The sequence below is a fragment of the Emys orbicularis genome, chromosome 19 (assembly GCF_028017835.1).
Source record: "Emys orbicularis isolate rEmyOrb1 chromosome 19, rEmyOrb1.hap1, whole genome shotgun sequence".
Lineage (NCBI taxonomy): Eukaryota > Metazoa > Chordata > Testudines > Emydidae > Emys > Emys orbicularis.
Window position 1 is genome coordinate 14833549 of NC_088701.1, and position 16779 is coordinate 14850327.

Consider the following 16779-nt stretch of genomic DNA (forward strand, 5'->3'; position numbering starts at 1 on the left):
GGCCCCTCACTGGGGTTCCTGGGTTGGCCTCTCCCAGTACCCAAGGGAAGGGCCAATGAGATATCAAGATCCTGAGACAGACAGTCCTCAAGACCAATCGGGAGAGGCCAATGCTCTAGGTCAGCCTGATTAACAGGGCAGGTGGGCCAATGAGGGAGTCAAGCTTGGGGTCCTGTCCTCTGTGTGAGCTGGAGCTGCCTGAGCCAGCGCAGGGCGGAGCTAAGGGGAGAGCAGTGGGTGGAGCTGGGCCAGAGGCAAGGCAGGGGGAGCTGCGATGCCGGCTGTGCCACCAGTAACACCAGAGCTGGGTGCGATGAGCGGCTGGGGAGAGCGAGGGGGCAGCAGGCCCAGCGCAGGGAAACACCCCCCCAGGCGCGAAGCCTCGCAGGCCGGACTTGGAGGTGGGTCGTGACCAGTAGTGAGCTGGAGCTGGTTTGTGCGAACTGGTTGTTAAATTTAGAAGCCGGTTTAGAACCGGTTGGTAAAGGGGTGGGTAAACTCGGGCCCGCGGGACCGTCCTGTCCAGCCCGCCTGAGCTCCTGCCTGGGGAGGCTCCCCCACCCTCGCAGAGCCTGGCGCCAGCACTCTGGACTGCTCCTGGGCAGCTCCTGCCACATGGTAAGGGGGTAGGGCTGCGAGCTCCAGCGAGCCGCGCTGCATCCCTACACGCTGCCCTGAGCAGCATGGTAAGGGGGCTGGGCCGGGGCCAGGAGGAGGGGTTGGATAAGGGCAGGGAGCGGTTGGAGGGGGCGGAGGTTCTGGGGGTGGTGGTCAGGGGATGGGGAACAGGGGGGTTGGGTAGGCGTGGGAGTTCTGGGGGTCTGTTGGGGGTGGTGGTGGATCGGGTCAGGGCAGTCATGGGACAGGGAGCGGGGCAAGTTGGGTAGGGGGTGGGGCCCTGGGGGGCGGGTAGGGTGGGGTTTCTTGGACTTGTACTCTCCGGGTGGCACTTAATAACCGGTTCCCTACCGGGTCTTTGGCAGCACTTCGGCGGCAGGTCCTTCACTCCCTCCGGGTTTTCGAAGTGCTGCCAAAGATCCGGTAGGGAACTGGTTATTAACATTCTGGCAGCTCATCACTGGTCATGACCCCAGCGGGGGGCGATGCTGGGGAGCAAGGTCCTGCCCCCTAGAGCCTGAGGGTGCATGGCCACTGCCAGAGCAAGTGTCTACCCTAGGGTTACCATACGTCCTCTTTTTCCCGGACATGTCCGGCTTTTCGGCACTCAAACCCCCGTCCGGGGGGAATTGCCAAAAAGCCAAACATGTCCGGGAAAATGGCGGCTCTGCTCCTCCCCTGACTCTTCGGCTCTGTTTAAGAGCCGGGCTGCCCGAGCGCTACCGGCTTTGGGCAGCCCCCATGCCTCCGGACCCTGCGCCGCCAGAGCCTGGGAGGGGAAGTGCCCGGCTGGGGGCGCAGGGTCCGGAGGCAAGGGGGCTGCCCGAAGCCCAAGCGCTACCGGCTTCACGGTTTGCCGGGCAGCCCCCAGACCCTGCGCCCCCGGCTGGGCGCTTCCCTTCCCGGGCTCCAGCTGCGCTGGGCAAGCGCCGGCCGGGGGCGCAGGGTCTGGGGGCTGCCCGGCAAACCGTGAAGCCGGTAGCGCTCGGGCAGCCCTTTCCCCATGGCTGGGAGTGGGAGGGAGGAGGGGGCGGGGAAGGGGTGGAGTTGGGGTGGGGCTGGGGGTGGGGAAATGGGCGGGGCCAGGGCCCGTGGAGGGTCCTCTTTATTAAATAAAAAAAAAAAAGATATGGTAACCCTAGTCTACCCGCAGTGTCATTGCAGCGCAGCCAGGACCTGGCGAGGAGGCCTGGGATGGGCAAGGAACAGGCTGTGAACTTCCCTGAAGCCACAGAGATGGCTGGCTGTGGTGTCCCTGTGCCACAGGGTGGGGTCCTTGTGTCTTCGACTTTCCATTTCTGCATTATTTTTCTTATTGTTCCTTGCTGTGTAATAAATCCTATTCAGTTTGAACCAGGGAAGTGGCTGGTGTGGAGAGAGCGCCCCGGAGGGGGGGCACCCTGGCCTAAAAGACCATGACAAGACTAGGGGTGAAGCCTCCCAGGGAGCTTGGGCCCAGCTCTGTCAGGGTTACGAGGACTCTGTTGCATGGGAGAGCAGAAAGGGAGGCCTTCAGGTCAGGCGGGCATCTGGGTAAAGGGAGTGGGAGCGAGGACTCAGATCCATTTGCTGTCTGATTCCACTGGGGTAGTGCAGCAGCCAGGAAAGTTCCCCACATTTCCCTGCTTGCATTGTGGTTGCAGATAAAATTTGAAAACATGATCCTTCAAGTCTCTGATCCTATCATTTATTACTCTTTAAAATCTCATGGTCTCTGAGTGCTTGGAGGAGGCCGTTACCAGGTGTGATCTCCCTGAACTTACCCTCAAGGCCCTGATCCCATCCACATTAAAGTCTATCTTAAAGACCCAGTTTTCCCCTGCAGTTTTCCTCAAGAGTGAGAGAGTGTGTGTGTGTGTGTATGTGTGTGTGTCCGTCCTTCCCTCTATCACCTGAGACTGTCCTAGTGTCAGGAAAGTTCCCACTGCACACTGGGTGCTACTTTAACCCTGATAACACCCCACCCCCCATTTCTTGCCTGTTTCTAACTGCAGGACTAACAGTTCCCTGCTTCCATGTGCTGCCAACTGAAACGCTAAGAGCTTACTGGCCAAGCCACAGCCATGCCTGAGGTCATCACTTGTACCCTCTGGCCAAATTTCTAACACTGGGAACAGAAACAGCCCAAGCGCCACATAAACAGTGCTGGGGCTCCCCTTTGCTCTCTGCTGGGATCAGCTGTGTGTGGAAGGGGACAACTGGGCCTTCAATATGGGGGTGCTAGCTGCTGAAGGCATCACCCCTGGCAGTCTACCCCTCCTCCTGGCCTCACTATCTGTGTATCGTGTGCCTTCTGTTGTGCAGGTGTGATGGATCCTGAGCGGCTCATCCCATGCCCCTATGACAAAAACCACCAGATCCGAGCCTCCAGGTTCCCCTACCACTTGGTCAAATGCGGAGAGGTAAGAAGAGCAAGCTACGCAGTGGGACAGAGTCTGAGGTGCCCAAAGAGGAGATGGCCACCTGTCTCTGTTCCCTGCAAACTATTTTCCTCTGCCTCCAGTGCAAACACAAAATGGGAAATGACTGCCTAGGAAGGAGTACTGCAGAAAAGGATCTGGGGGTTATAGTGGATCACAGACTAAATATGAGTCATAATGTTGGGGTTTTTTTGCAATAGTATTACATTATTCTGGGATGTAATGGCAGGAGTGTTGTAAGCAAGACAAAAGAAGTAATTCTTCACCTGTACTCAACACTAATAAGGCCCGAGCTGGAGTATTGTCCCGTTCTAGGCCTTGCACTCCAGGAAAGATGTAGACAAATGGGATACAGTCCAGAGGAGAACAACAAAAGTGACTAAAGGTCTAAAAAATATAACCTACAAGGAATGATTGAAAAAACTGGGTTTGTTTAGTCTGGAGGAAGGCGGGGGGGGGGGGGGCAATAGGTCTTGAAGTAGGTAATAGTTGCTATAAAGAGCAGAGTGATAAATTGTTCTCCTTATCCACTGACAACAGAACAAGAAATAATGGGTTTATATTGCAGCAAGGGAGATTTAGGGATTATCTAGGGAGACTTTTAAGATCTAGCCCATCCCAGGTGTTTATAACACTTGGTCCTGACTCTGTGCAGGGGATGGACTAGATCTACATTTATGTGAAACTCACACTTGGGGCTTATTTTCACTGCCCATTTAACTCAGGTGTTGCCCCTACCCTGGCTCCTGTCCATCCACACAAACCCTCTGGCCCATGTGTGGTGGTGCTTGGCCCATGCTGGAGTAGGCAAGAGTCTGATTGCCTCTCTTGGTAATCTGCACTGAAGATCCAGACTTAACCTGATAGTCCTCTAATGCTGTCCTACAATTCACTGGGGGGAACATAGAGCAGCCCAGCTGAGAGCCAGCAGCTACACCTCCTCCCCCTCCTCTGTGCCCCCTCCCCCCTGAAGTCTGAGAGCCTTGCATAAGTGAGTGTGGCCCCAGCAACTTGGGCAGGGCTCTGGTCTGGCTGTTCTCCTGAGCTAGGCCAGCCCAAATGCTGATCACCTGAGTTACGTCTTCACTGCAGAGTTAACCCTTGGAGATACCCAGGCTTCAAAAGCTCCTGAACTTCAGGGCAGCTTGGATCCAAGTCTGCCCTGTGTCACTGAGGGGCCCTGGTGCCTTAGTGAGGTTACACTAATGTCCCTTTAGAATACTCTGGCTGCACAAAAGGACCTGAAGTGTGTGGAAATGGTCTCCTGGGACAACAGCCTGCAGAGGGGCCTCCCTGGGTTGGATGCAGGCTCCAAGCTAGCACAGCACCATGCCCCGACGTAGGGGACAGGTTGTGGCTGTATTGGGTGTAGCTAGAGTATCTGTGCTATAGCTATGCTCTGCTGCCCAAGGGCCGTGAGAAGTAGAGCCACATAAGTCAGAGCAGCCCAAAGGTTGCTCTGATTTGCAGCAACAAGGGCAGGAGTGGCTCAGCCCAAGTCTAGGAAGAGCTAAGGTAGCCTGAAGACAGTCCCCCTGTTCTGCTCCCCACCTCCTCCTGGGCTGGAGCAACCAAGAATCAAACCCAAGAAATTCAGCACTGCTGCAGATGCACCAGGTTTCCTGCACATACAGGTATGTCTACACAGCAGCTAGGGGAGAGTCTCACGGCCCAGGTAGATGGGCTTACAGTAGTGGGGCTTGAGCTAATACAGTTAAAAATAGCAATGTGGATGGTGTGGCTTGGGCTCTTAAGCCCACTTCTTCACTCTGGAGGTTTGAGAGCCCAAGCACCAGTCGATGCTATCGTGTCCACACTACTATTTTTAGTGTGCTACTTTGAGCACCACTAGCTCAAATTTCTGTCCAGTCTGGAGGCTTGCTCCCAGCTGCAGCGTGTGGACCTACTGAGGGGTGCTCTCTCATTAAGCACTCAACAAGTCAATGATTTGTTTCCAGCTCGCCAGTCTTCTGGCTCTGATGCATCCCTAGAGATCCTCTCAGCTGCCTCCCCCTACAAGCAGCTGTGGAAGCAGTGAGCAGAACCCATGACGGTACCTCCCTGCTGTCTTTGCATAGTGGCATCTTGTGGCTTCTCTTCCAGAATAACAAGAAAAGAGCCAAAGAGCTGGCCACGTGCCCCTACAATGCTCGCCACAGAGTCCCAAAGCGAGAGCTCCAGCTGCACATCTCCACCTGCACAGACAACAGGGCGCCAGAGCTGTTCAGTGGTAAGCTTGGGGGAGTGGGGGGAGCTGGCGGTAGCACACCTGCTTTAATACATGCCTGCTCCTGCTGACTGACTTGACCTGTTCCAGCCTAGGGAGACTGCAAGGGAGTCTGTTCTAGGGCATTTTGCTCTGGACACCAACGCAAGCCCCGAGCAATCTGTAGTTCATGTGTGCATCCCCTGCACTCATCACAACTACTGTAGGTGCACTTGGTCTGAGCAAGGCTGAGTGCTGTCGCCCAGCACATCCCTCTGTACCAGCAGCAGCAGGTGCTGGCTTAGCTGCACTGGTATAAATTGTGAACATGCAGAGTTTGCTCTAGTGGCTGACATCCCAGCATAGAACAGGCTGGGCTTGTGCTGCTCTTCCTTCATTGACAGATTCTGCAGGAGCTGGCTAGAAATCCCTTTCCTTCCCCAGTGCCCATAGCCTGCAGGAGATGAACAGCTGGCTCAGGAAGTAGCCTCATGGCTAGCAGGGGGTGTGCTCACTGCCTGGCACAGCAGGGGGCAGGTCACCTGGCATCACTGAAGAGTCCTGGTCTCTACCGTCTGCTCATTTGGGGCGGGAGCTCTCCTAACATCTCCTGGGGGAGAGGGGCTGGCCTGCAAACCTGCATCCAGAGAGCAGAGCACTAGGGGCCAGCATTTCTGAAGTGCCCAACACCAGGCTTAGGGTGTTGGGCCCTGCTGAATGGCTAACTAGGTGCTGAGGAGAGCCAGTGGGGAACTTCAGTGTTTTCTGACACAAATGTTTCTTTGATCTCCATGAACACCTCATGGGAAAGGGTTCTTTGGGCTTTGACACACACTGCAACTTGGAAAATCTTACTCCCATTCTTTGACTCTCTTGAAATAAGAAAATCCAGTTTTCTGGTTCAAAATGACAGTTTGAAACTAATCGTAGTTAATCAAAATAGTCAAAAACAAATCACTTTCAGTTGAACCAAATTGGGGGAGGGGGGGCTAGCTGATAAACTTGGTGGGTTTTTTGTGTGGTGGCTTTTACTTTTTGTCCTGCTTTCAGACAGGAAACTTGCATTTCCTTGGTTTTCCTGTCTCAGCTGTGATGAGAACCTGGCCCCACAGCTGTAATGAGAACTCTGGAGATCAGTGTGTGTACTGAGCCCTGTAGGGCTGATGGCATCAGCTCTGCGTGAGCCCTGTTTATAGCAGTGGAACCATATTGGCCCCATTGTGTAATGTCAGGGTTGTAGGAGCCAACACTTCTCAGCTTCTCAGCTTGTCAAGCTGTTTGGCTTTTAAAGGCTTCTCCATTCTGTGCATGGCAGGAACTTGAGGGTGGATGAGCTTTTGCTCTGGGGAACAAAGGCTGTCCAGCTGGCTGGAGTGAGCTGGGGCCAGCGCAGGAGAGCAGAGACCCTGGACACACTTCAGTCTGACCTGAGCCTGGCTCTGAGGAGAGTTCAGAGAATCTTCCCCAACTAAGGAGCATCTCTAGTTAAATGTGGCCTTTGACCCTCTGTAATGCTGGGCCTCTGGCTAACAGAACTGAGCCATGATCCACTTAGACAACCATGTTTCACTCCTAGACCAGCTACCCTGCTTCTCCTCTTCCTTACAAGTCCTGTAACGTGTCTCCTCTGCTTGCAGGGACATCAATGACTTTCAGTCCCAAGAAGGAACTGAAAGAGACCCCAAGATCCTGGCAGTGTCCCCCCTGCCAAGAGGACTGGGAGGCAGGTGAGTGTTGGTGAAGAAGCTGTTTGTCTCTGATGTCATTGGCATGTGGTACCTATGCCTCACAGGACTTGGCTGAGGCTATGGTTACACTACACTATGCTATAGTGTAGGTACTTACTGCAATAGTGGAAGGAGTTTTTCAGTCACTGAAGTTTAATCCACCCCCTCAAGGAGGCAGCTAGATCAGTGGAAGAATTCTTCCATTGACCCACTGGTGTCTATACCGGGGCTTAGGTTGGCTTAGCTACATCTCTCTCGGGGGGGGGGGGGGGATTTTTTCACACTCCGAAGCGACCTAGGTGTAGACCAGGCCTTAGAGCATGAAACCACACACCATGCTCCTTAAGCTTTACCAGTCACTACTATACCTTGTCTACACATGGAAGCTGACTGATGTTCAGTGACCATTCCCTGAGTATTTCAGAATCGGTGACTTCAATTCCAGAGTAATTCCTTTGCTTCATAAGTGAAGTAATCCTGGAATAAAATCATGCTTTGTTCTGAAACAGCCCCCACCTCATTTGGGCACTATCCCAGAATAGCTACTCTGGTCAACTCCGCCTGTAGATAACCCAGTTTAGACAGCTGTGGGCTTTTGCTTTTAAATAGGATTAAAGGTTTGGTGTTAGATTGTGGTGGCTAGGGTTTCACTCGACCAGTTTAGCACATGCTAAAGTACAACTGCTTTGTCTTGACTAGTTTAATAAACTAAGCTGTATAATGCAATACTTAACACATTTAAATTCTAACCAAGGTGGGTGTGTGGTTAACACGCCAAAATCCTACTGTGGCCAAAGCAAGCTGTAGCTGACAAGGCTGTGTCTGTCTCCACTTGGGGAATTTTGGGGGCACTGACAGGCTTACCCCCCCCCCCCTTTGCTCCTGCTGAGCTGCCACAGCTTCAATAGTGTTGGAATTTGACATCAAGGCTCTGGGGCTGCAGGTTTAATGAATATGGTGGCACTTTGTCTCCAGCTGCTGAGGTGTCTCCTGTGCCGGGGTCCTGCTGGCTTATCCAAAGCAGTGGGCATCTCTTCCCTGAAGCCCCATAGCATGGACAAGGCCAGCTCCCTGCTGCTAAAATCAGTGAGAGCAACCACTGGCTCCTCCAGGGCAGGACTGAGCCCTCCTGCTGGCTCTTGCACAAGTAGTTAACACATTTCAAGGAACCATTCATGGTGAAGTGGCCTGTTAACACCCCTCCAGTCATAGGGGGGGATTGCAGCTGGGGGGAGTTGTTTATTACAGTAATCGATAATCCACTAACCATAAATCCAGTGTGTCTCTTCAGTCCATGATTTTTTATTTTTAGTGTCTAGCAAAGTTAGAAGTCAGCGCCTATACAAGGAGCTGCATATTAACTTCTGAAGAGCCGCATGTGGCTCCAGAGCCAAGGTTGGCCACCCCGATCTAGACCATCCCTGACAGGTGTTTGTCTAACCTGCTCTTAAGAATGTCCAATGACGGGGATTCCACCACATCACTAGACAACTTTATTCCAGTGCTTAACTGCACTGACAGGAAGCTTCCCCCCGCCCCATGGCTAACCTAAATCTCCCTTACTGCTATTTAAGCCCATTGCTTCTTGTCCTATCTTCAGAGGTTAAAGAGGACAATTTTCTCCTCCCTCTTCTCCCCCCCTGCCCCCTTGTGAAAATTGTTATCTATCTCTCTCCTCGTCTTTTCTTTGGACTAAACAAACCCAATTTTTTTTTTTTTTCAAATCTTCCCTTATAAGTAAGGCTATGGTTTAGTCACAGGTATTTTACTAAAAGTCATGGGCCATTTTTCAATTTTTTTTTTTTTTTTTTTTTTAAGAGAGAAAATTCCCAGCCTGTGACTCGTACTATAGCCCTGACTAAATCTTGGGAGCGCTGGGGGGTGGAGAACCGTGGCCAATGAGAGCTGCTAGGAGCTGAGGGACATGTTGCTGCTTCCAGGGAGCCCCCCAAGGTAAACATCGCCCTGAGCCCCCTCCCACACCCAAACTGCTCCTCTTGCTGTTGGGTGGGGGTCCAAGACTGACCCAGCAGTGGCTGGTGCGACTGGCTCAGGTGTTGTCTGAGCTGCTCGGGCAGCCCCGGAGCCAGCTGCACTGGCTGCTGCAGAAGTCATGGAGGTCATGGAAAGTCACGGAATCCATGACCTCTGTGACAAACTCACAGCTTTACTCATAGGCAATGTTACCTCTTAATTATTTTCCATCCATGTGCAGAATAAATTTGTGTTATGCACTGAGGTATGTGTGGATGTGCACCACCAGTAGAAACAAAATCTCTCTATAGATATAGATATCTAGATAAATTTACCATAGTGATAATTACTCCAGCAAGGACAGGTTAGGCATTTTAGAACTCACTACTCAAACTACCATTTACTTCAAACCATTTCTCCAGTTTGTCCACATTTTAAATTTTAATTGTATCCTCCAAAGCACTTGCAACCCCTCCCAGCTTGGTATCATCAGCAAACTTTATACATGTGCTCTGTATGGCAGTTGTTTGAAACCAAATATGGATTCCAGTGTGAGGTGGCAGGGGTGTGCAGTTAGGGGAAGGGGGGGTTATTTCTCTATTGAAGCAGGTTCTCTTGGGGTATTTGGGTGTCCCCTTCCATGATTGGAGCTACTTCTCTGGAGTGTCCTTTGGTGAAGGCAGTTTGGAGTATGTTAAGGTGTATATCCCGGACTTGCTTCTTCAAGCATATTCTGTAGTATCGGAGAAAGCTGGCTAGATTGTCGGGCTCAACAGGTAGTGATCTAGTTGGCAGCTGGTTTCAAGCGGAGTGCCCCAAGGGTCGGTCCTGGGGCTGGTTTTGTTCAATATCTTCATTAATGATCTGGAGGATGGCATGGACTGCACTCTCAGCAAGTTTGCAGATGACACTAAACTGGGAGGAGTGGTAGATACGCTGGAGGGTAGGGATAGGATACAGAGGGACCTAGACAAATTAGAGGATTGGGCCAAAAGAAATCTGAGGTTCAACAAGGACAAGTGCAGAGTCCTGCACTTAGGACGGAAGAATCCCATTCACTGTTACAGACTAGGGACCGAATGGCTAGGAAGCAGTTCTGCAGAAAAGGACCTAGGGGCTACAGTGGACGAGAAGCTGGATATGAGTCAACAGTGTGCCCTTGTTGCCAAGAAGGCTAACAGTATTTTGGGCTGTATAAGTAGGGGCATTGCCAGCAGATTGAGGGACGTGATCATTCCCCTCTATTCAACATTGGTGAGGCCTCATCTAGAGTATTGTGTCCAGTTTTGGGCCCCACACTACAAGTGGAAAAATTGGAAAGAGTCCAACGGAGGGCGACAAAAATGATTAGGAGGCTGGAGCACAGGACTTATGAGGAGAGGCTGAGGGAACTGGGATTGTTTAGTCTGCAGAAGAGAAGAATGAGGGGGGATTTGATAGCTGCTTTCAACTACCTGAAAGGGGGTTCCAAAGAGGATGGATCTAAACTGTTCTCAGTGGTAGCAGATGACAGAACAAGGAGTAATGGTCTCAAGTTGCAGTGGGGGAGGTTTAGGTTGGATATTAGGTAAAACTTTTTCACTAGGAGAGTGGCGAAGCACTGGAATGGGTTACCTAGGGAGGTGGTGGAATCTCCTTCCTTAGAGGTTTTTAAGGTCAGGCTTGACAAAGCCCTGGCTGGGATGATTTAGTTGGGAATTGGTCCTGCTTTGAACAGGGGGTTGGACTAGATGACCTCCTGAGGTCCCTTCCAACCCTGATATTCTATGATTTATTTGGGCATAAGCTTTTGTGGATAACCCCCCCCCCCCGCACTTCCTCAGATGCATAGAGTGAAAATTACAGATGCAGGTATAAATATATTGACATAAGAGAAGGGAGTTACCTCACAAGTGGAGAACCAGTGTTGACAAGGCCAATTCAATCAAGGTGGATGTGGTCCACTCCCAATAATTGATGCTGATCAGGTGGTTCCTCAGTTTCTTTGAAAGTGTGTGGCACAATCTCTCCCCATAGTCAGTGCAGTATGGCGATGAATTTTTTACCTTCAGTCCATTTGGTATGTTGTCCATCTGTTTGCACTTGGAGAGGAAGATGATGTCTGTCTGTCTATCTGTGCAAAAGCTTATGCCCAAATAAATCTGTTAGTCTTTAAGGTGCCGCTGGACTCCTCATTGTTTTTGTGGATACAGACTAACACGGCTACCCCTCTGATACTTGGCACCATGCAAGGCACTGAATTGAGCTGTATGAAGTGGAAATCCACAAACTTCATGAAAAAACTCGCACAAATACAGAGTATGGTGAGAGATTGTGCCACACACTCAAAGAAACTGAGGAACCACCTGATCAGCATCAGTTATTGGGAGTGGCTCACATCCACCCTGATTGACTTAGCCTTCTCAACACTGGTCTTTAAGGTGCCACCGGACTCCTCACTGGATTTATGGCTTATTACAACAATCTGTAACCCACTAACATTTCCCCCCGCTCCCAGCTGCCTTCCGAGAGGTTTTAACAAGTCACTTCACCTTGAATGGTCCTTTAGTATAAGTAGTTAGCACATATTCTAAACAATCTGTTCCACCTTGTGTTTAGCTGTGATGCTCTGAGTACCTTGCCCAGCCCTGAAGAAGAGCTCTTTGTGGTTCCAAAGCTTGCCTCTCTCACCAACTGACATTGGTCCACTAAAAGATCTCGCCTCCCCTCCCCTGTTTCTCTCACATCCTGGGACGGACACTGCTACACCAACACTGCAAACATCTCATGAGTTGTCAGCCTTGTCAGTCTCTTGCAAACAAGTCTATATCCTGCTCCAACCCTCTGTGCCAGGCCCCAGCCCTGTCAATTGCAAGCTGAACTGTTGTGCAGGTATAAAACTTCTCTAGCCTGTTACTGAGGGCCTGAGCATGTAGCCATTTAGGGTGTTGGCAGTGCTCCCAAATCCCAAGAGAGAACCCCTTCCAACAGACCAGCTAGCACCCCTGGCATTGTGGTTCCTCTACATGCCCATGCCCCTTATAACTCGGGAGGGCAGCAGGAGCAGGGCTAGCACAGTGGGCATTCATAAGAGTGGCCATACTGGGTCAGACCAATGGTCCATCTAGTCCAGTATCTGGTCTTCTGACTGTGGTCAGCGCCAGCTGCTTCAGAGGGAATGAACAGAACAGGGCAACTTTCAAGTGGTCCACTCCCAGCTTCTAGCAGTTAGAGGCTTAGGATGCCCAGAGCATGGAGTTGCATCTTCCTTCTGAAACACAGCTCAGGAGAACTGTGGAACAGGATCTGTTCCAAGTAAGTGGGCTGGGGAGAGAGCAGGGCCAATGGCCTCTAGTTCATGTTATCTATGGGTGTAAAGTCGTGGTGTGTTAAACCTGTCCAGAAGCCTTTCATTGTGCATTCACACTAAGCTTTTCCTCCTCAGACGCAGATGAGTCTGGTGCTACTTCTCCTTTTGTTCTTGGCTCCAAGACAAACCACACCTTAAGCACAAGTCAAAGGTAAGAGCTAACTCTCCTCTCACGTCTTCTCAGATCAGGCTGGGTCCCTCACTGGCGTGAATGTCCCAGCTCTACTAGTGACAAGAGCTATGGCACTGGCAGTGCTGCTAACTGGGATAACTTTATTGCAAGTCTCATGATCCTTGGTGGCTTTTTTTTTTTTTTTTTTTTTTTTGTAAAGCCCCAGCGGCTGGGAAGCTGAGTGATTTACAACAAGTGTCTAGCCCTGCTGGTTGAGAGGAAAGGTTGAAAACATGGACTGTGTAAGCCTAAATGCTCAGTAACCAGCAGGCAAAAAGAAACCAACTCCTAGGATTTCATGGGGTTTTGAGGCCTGACTTTTAGGCTGGTTTGTGTTTACCACTTGGGGCTGGCCACACTGTCTGGCCAGCTGGGCTCTTGCCCCTCTAACAGCTCTGTGCACTCCTGCAATAGTCACTCGTGGATACTGCCGTTCTAGGTGGGTGACCAGAAATCTAACGGAACTTCCCTAGAAACATCCCTGCAATACCCAAGGCTGTAATGGGCCTGCTTCTGCTCATGTTACACCCATGCAATCTGCAGCCCTTAGTCAGGCTGTGCAGGTGTAACTGAGGTCAGAACTGGGCCAGTACATGGTTCTGCTGGGCATAAATGGAGCCACCAAGAGAACTGCTTGGAGACTCCTGCCTGAGTTTGCAGGGGTGGGAAAGAACTGATGTGCCCAGGTCTCACAGATAATGTGTCACGTATCAGAGGGGTAGCCGTGTTAGTCTGAATCTGTAAAAAGCAACAGAGGGTCCTGTGGCACCTTTAAGACTAACAGAAGTATTGGGAGCATAAGCTTTCGTGGGTAAGAACCTCACTTCTTCAGATGCAAGTAATGGAAATCACGATGTAATTTGTAATTACATGTATGTAAAAGTAATTTCCATTACTTGCATCTGAAGAAGTGAGGTTCTTACCCAAGAAAGCTTATGCTCCCAATACTTCTGTTAGTCTTAAAGGTGTCACAGGACCCTCTGTTGCTTTTTACAGATAATGTGAACACTGTCACAGGGCAGCTGGCCCCATAGGTCTTGGCCCCATCTGTGACATGTTTTTCCCCAAGTGGGGAAAATGAATGTCATGTGACTGGGTCATGTGACCCACCGATCAGGTCTCTGTGATAGGTAAGGAAAAGTCCTGGGGAAGCTACAGAGAAGAAGGCAGCTCCAGCTGGGTAGGACTGGGAGCAGCCTGCCAAGGCAAGTAAGGCTCCAGGCAGAAAGGCCTGTGAGTGGTGTGATGAGTGGGAAGGAGGCAGCAATCATGTCTGAAATACATTGCTCTGTTCCTGTCCACACACCCCCTCGTGCGTGAGGGAGGAAGCCCAACCCAATTTCTGCTCCTTTGGGTCCATCAGGATCCAAAACATCTGTCAGGGCCAGAGTCTATTAAATTCCATTAGCAATTTCACAGTCATCCATGGAGCTTCTCCTAGCTTATACCCATGTAACCGAGAGCATTGGGACTCCTTGGTCCTTAACCCTTCTCATGGCTTAGGGCTTGTCTTCACTTAGAGTGCTACAGCTGTAGTGCTTTAGTGAAGATGGGAGGGTGTAGCTAATCCACCTCCCCGAGAGGCGGTAGCTATGTCGATGGCAGAAGCCCTCTTGTCAACACAGCATTGTCTACCTGGGGGGCTAGGGCGGTATAGCTACATGGCTCGGGGGGGGGGGGGGAGGTGTACACCTGGCCTCGGACAATGCAGCGTGGCAAGTTAGCAAGCTCTTGAACCCTGGCAGCACAGGGGCACTAGGGGCAGGGGATCCGGAGTTCAATGGAATGGAAGCCACACTGTAGCTTTGGGGGTCAAACAGCTGAACACCAGAGATGTGGGGGGCTCTTACTGGAAGTGAAATGTCCCTCTAAGGGAACGCAGGCTGAGTTCCAAAGCAAGACTGGATATGCAGGAGCAGTCAGCTGTTGGCTGCTTCACCCTGAAATCCTTGCTTTGTGAGTGGAACATGTCCAGCTCCTTCCCCCGTTTAAACACATGGCAGCAGGAAATGCTGACGTATGCCAGTTAACGTAAATGTGCTTTCTAAGCAGGGTTCAAGTGGTGGTAGCACCTGGGGACCTCAGATGGGGAGCAGGACCCCGCTGTGCTAGGGGCTGGGCAAACAAGCCAAGACTGCTCATGCCCCAGAGAGCTCATGATCCAGACGCTGTGGGCACGTTCTACACAAACCCTCCTGGCCAGGAGTGAAATCCCTGCAGGTGTCTGAACAGCTGCTGTTTGCCAAGGTGGGAGGGGGCCATCGTTCACCTGGGCTGAAGGTCCAAGCTCACATGTGGGCTGCATTGGGAAGGTACATGGCAGCTTACAACCAAGGCATTGCCCCTGCTCCTGGGACGAGACTTGCTTGTTACCAGGGGTATTGTGGGGAAACAATCCAGTGCACGCTGACATGGAACAGGATAGAGAGACCCTGCCAGGACTCCCTAAGGGAAAGTCCAGCCGGCAGAAGGGGGAACCCTCAAGCACACACAGGTGGCAGATCCAAGGGAATGCCATGGGGTCCTATTTAGAACTGGCCTTTCAGAGCTGGATAACCTGGACTAAGGTGCATGTGGCAGTGGGGATGGGGCTTATGGAGGCAGGGTCCCGTGATGCAGGCATGTCCTATGCAGAAAGCATGTAGGAGCTGTCTGCAGGGACTATCTGGAAGCCTGACATGGGCCATGCTAACTCCTCATCCTGGTGTATGTGTACTAACTCCTCTCCATTTCCGTCTCATTGTCCAGTCTTGGTGAGAGAGGCCGGGATGGAAACCAGCAAATGCAGGCCGTGAGCACCTCAGCAGCAGCATGGACTCCAAAGGGTCACTCCTGGAGAAATGGTATGAGGCCAGGACACCATGGGAGTGGGACTAAACTGTTATAACTGTCTGGGAGGTGGGGAAGGGTCATGACATAACATCCAGTTTATCACAAGAGCCTGTATGTCCCTGCTGTACTGGGTCAGCCCTGAGTCTTACTGTCCTCATATCTTGGGCATGTCTTGTACTCGAGGACATTTGCTGTCCGGTCTCTGAAGGGACTAGTTACTAAGGTACTTGCTCAAGGCACACTGCTTTCATGAGCAGAACAATCCCATGGAATGAGGGAGCAGTCGAACTAAGATCCCAAATGAGGGTGGACTCCAACAAAGCTGCTCCCTGCCCAAAGTGAATGTTACTGAACTAGTGTCACTTCCTGAAAGCATGGTGTCCTAGAGGACTTTCCTCCACTAGAAACAGGCTGATGTTGCTTTTCAGTCAGAAGCTCTCTGGGGCTATATAGTGCACACTAAAATAGTGCCCTCTTGTATAAGTAACATGTGACCCTAAGGCCTGGTCTGTGTACAGATCTTGTACTGGGGCAATTAGGTCAGTGAGGGGTGTGACTTTTTAGCACTGTAGTCCCCAGTACCACCCCTAGTGTGGATGTAGTTCTACGTGTTTATATCAGTAGAGCTTATTTACCTTCTCGTATAGGAATAGCTATCCCAGGACTAGGACTCCGGTACCAGCATAACTGCCTCAACACTAGGGTGCATCACTTTAACTGTACTGGTATAGCCGGTGGCTCAACCCTTCGATTTGATGCCTTGGCTTCTGATTCTGAAAACATGGTCATCTTCTGTAACCTTGACATAACTCAATCATGGCATGTGACATTACAGCAGGATCTGCTGTTTATAAATGTAGTACCTTCCCCCACCTGTAGTTTGTCATCATTCCTGTCTCTCTCTCTGCAGGCTGTCTGTGAGGCTCCTGCTATGGGAAAGAGCAGCCTGGAGAAGAGTTGAAGCTTTTAAACTTGTAGATTTCCCCAATAGCCATTTTAGACATGTTCTTAGTGTCCAGACTGAGAAATAAAACCTCCCTTTGTATCAACAGTGTGTTGCGTTCTCTGCTCCCAGAAGAGACCATGTCAATGGCCTGACAGGTGCCCCAGTGCCACATTAACCCTTCTGAAAAGTGCATTTCCCATCTACTCTTCCTTCCCAACAGAGGTGGCTTGGATGGAATGAACCCTTCTTTGCCTTTGAGGAGCGATTAATAAGACTGGGACTTTTCAGCTTGGAAAAGAGACAACTAAGGGGGCATATGATAGAGGTCTATAAAATGATGACTGGTGAGGAGAAAGTGAATAAGGGAGTATTATTTACTCCTTCTCATAACACAAGAACTAAGGGTAACCAAGTGAAATTACTAGGCAGCAGGTTTAAAACAAACAAAAGGAAGTATTTCTTCACACAACGCACAGTCAACCTGTGGAACTCCTTGCCAGAGGATGTTGTGAAGGCCAAGACTATAACAGGGTTC

The 16779-nt window shown here is 51.0% G+C and overlaps 1 protein-coding gene across 1 annotated transcript; it reads left to right on the forward strand.

Moving 5' to 3' along the window:
* Positions 1-2927: 2927 nt before the first annotated feature.
* On the forward strand, positions 2928-16290 carry LOC135891832 (gametocyte-specific factor 1-like). The gene is made up of 6 exons (XM_065419503.1): positions 2928-3020; positions 5142-5268; positions 6882-6971; positions 12370-12445; positions 15215-15309; positions 16209-16290. The coding sequence occupies exons 1-6, from the start codon at positions 2928-2930 to the stop codon at positions 16217-16219; spliced, it is 492 nt and encodes a 163-aa protein (XP_065275575.1). The 3' UTR covers positions 16220-16290.
* The last annotated feature ends 489 nt before the right edge of the window (positions 16291-16779 follow it).

Excerpts from the sequence above, each read along its gene's own strand:
- LOC135891832 (XM_065419503.1), top strand. The coding sequence starts at position 2,928 with ATGGATCCTGAGCGGCTCATCCCATGCCCCTATGACAAAAACCACCAG. Across the intron at positions 6,972-12,369 it reads CCAAGAGGACTGGGAGGCAG|ACGCAGATGAGTCTGGTGCT; the intron begins GTGAGTGTTGGT and ends TTTCCTCCTCAG. Across the intron at positions 12,446-15,214 it reads ACCTTAAGCACAAGTCAAAG|TCTTGGTGAGAGAGGCCGGG; the intron begins GTAAGAGCTAAC and ends CTCATTGTCCAG.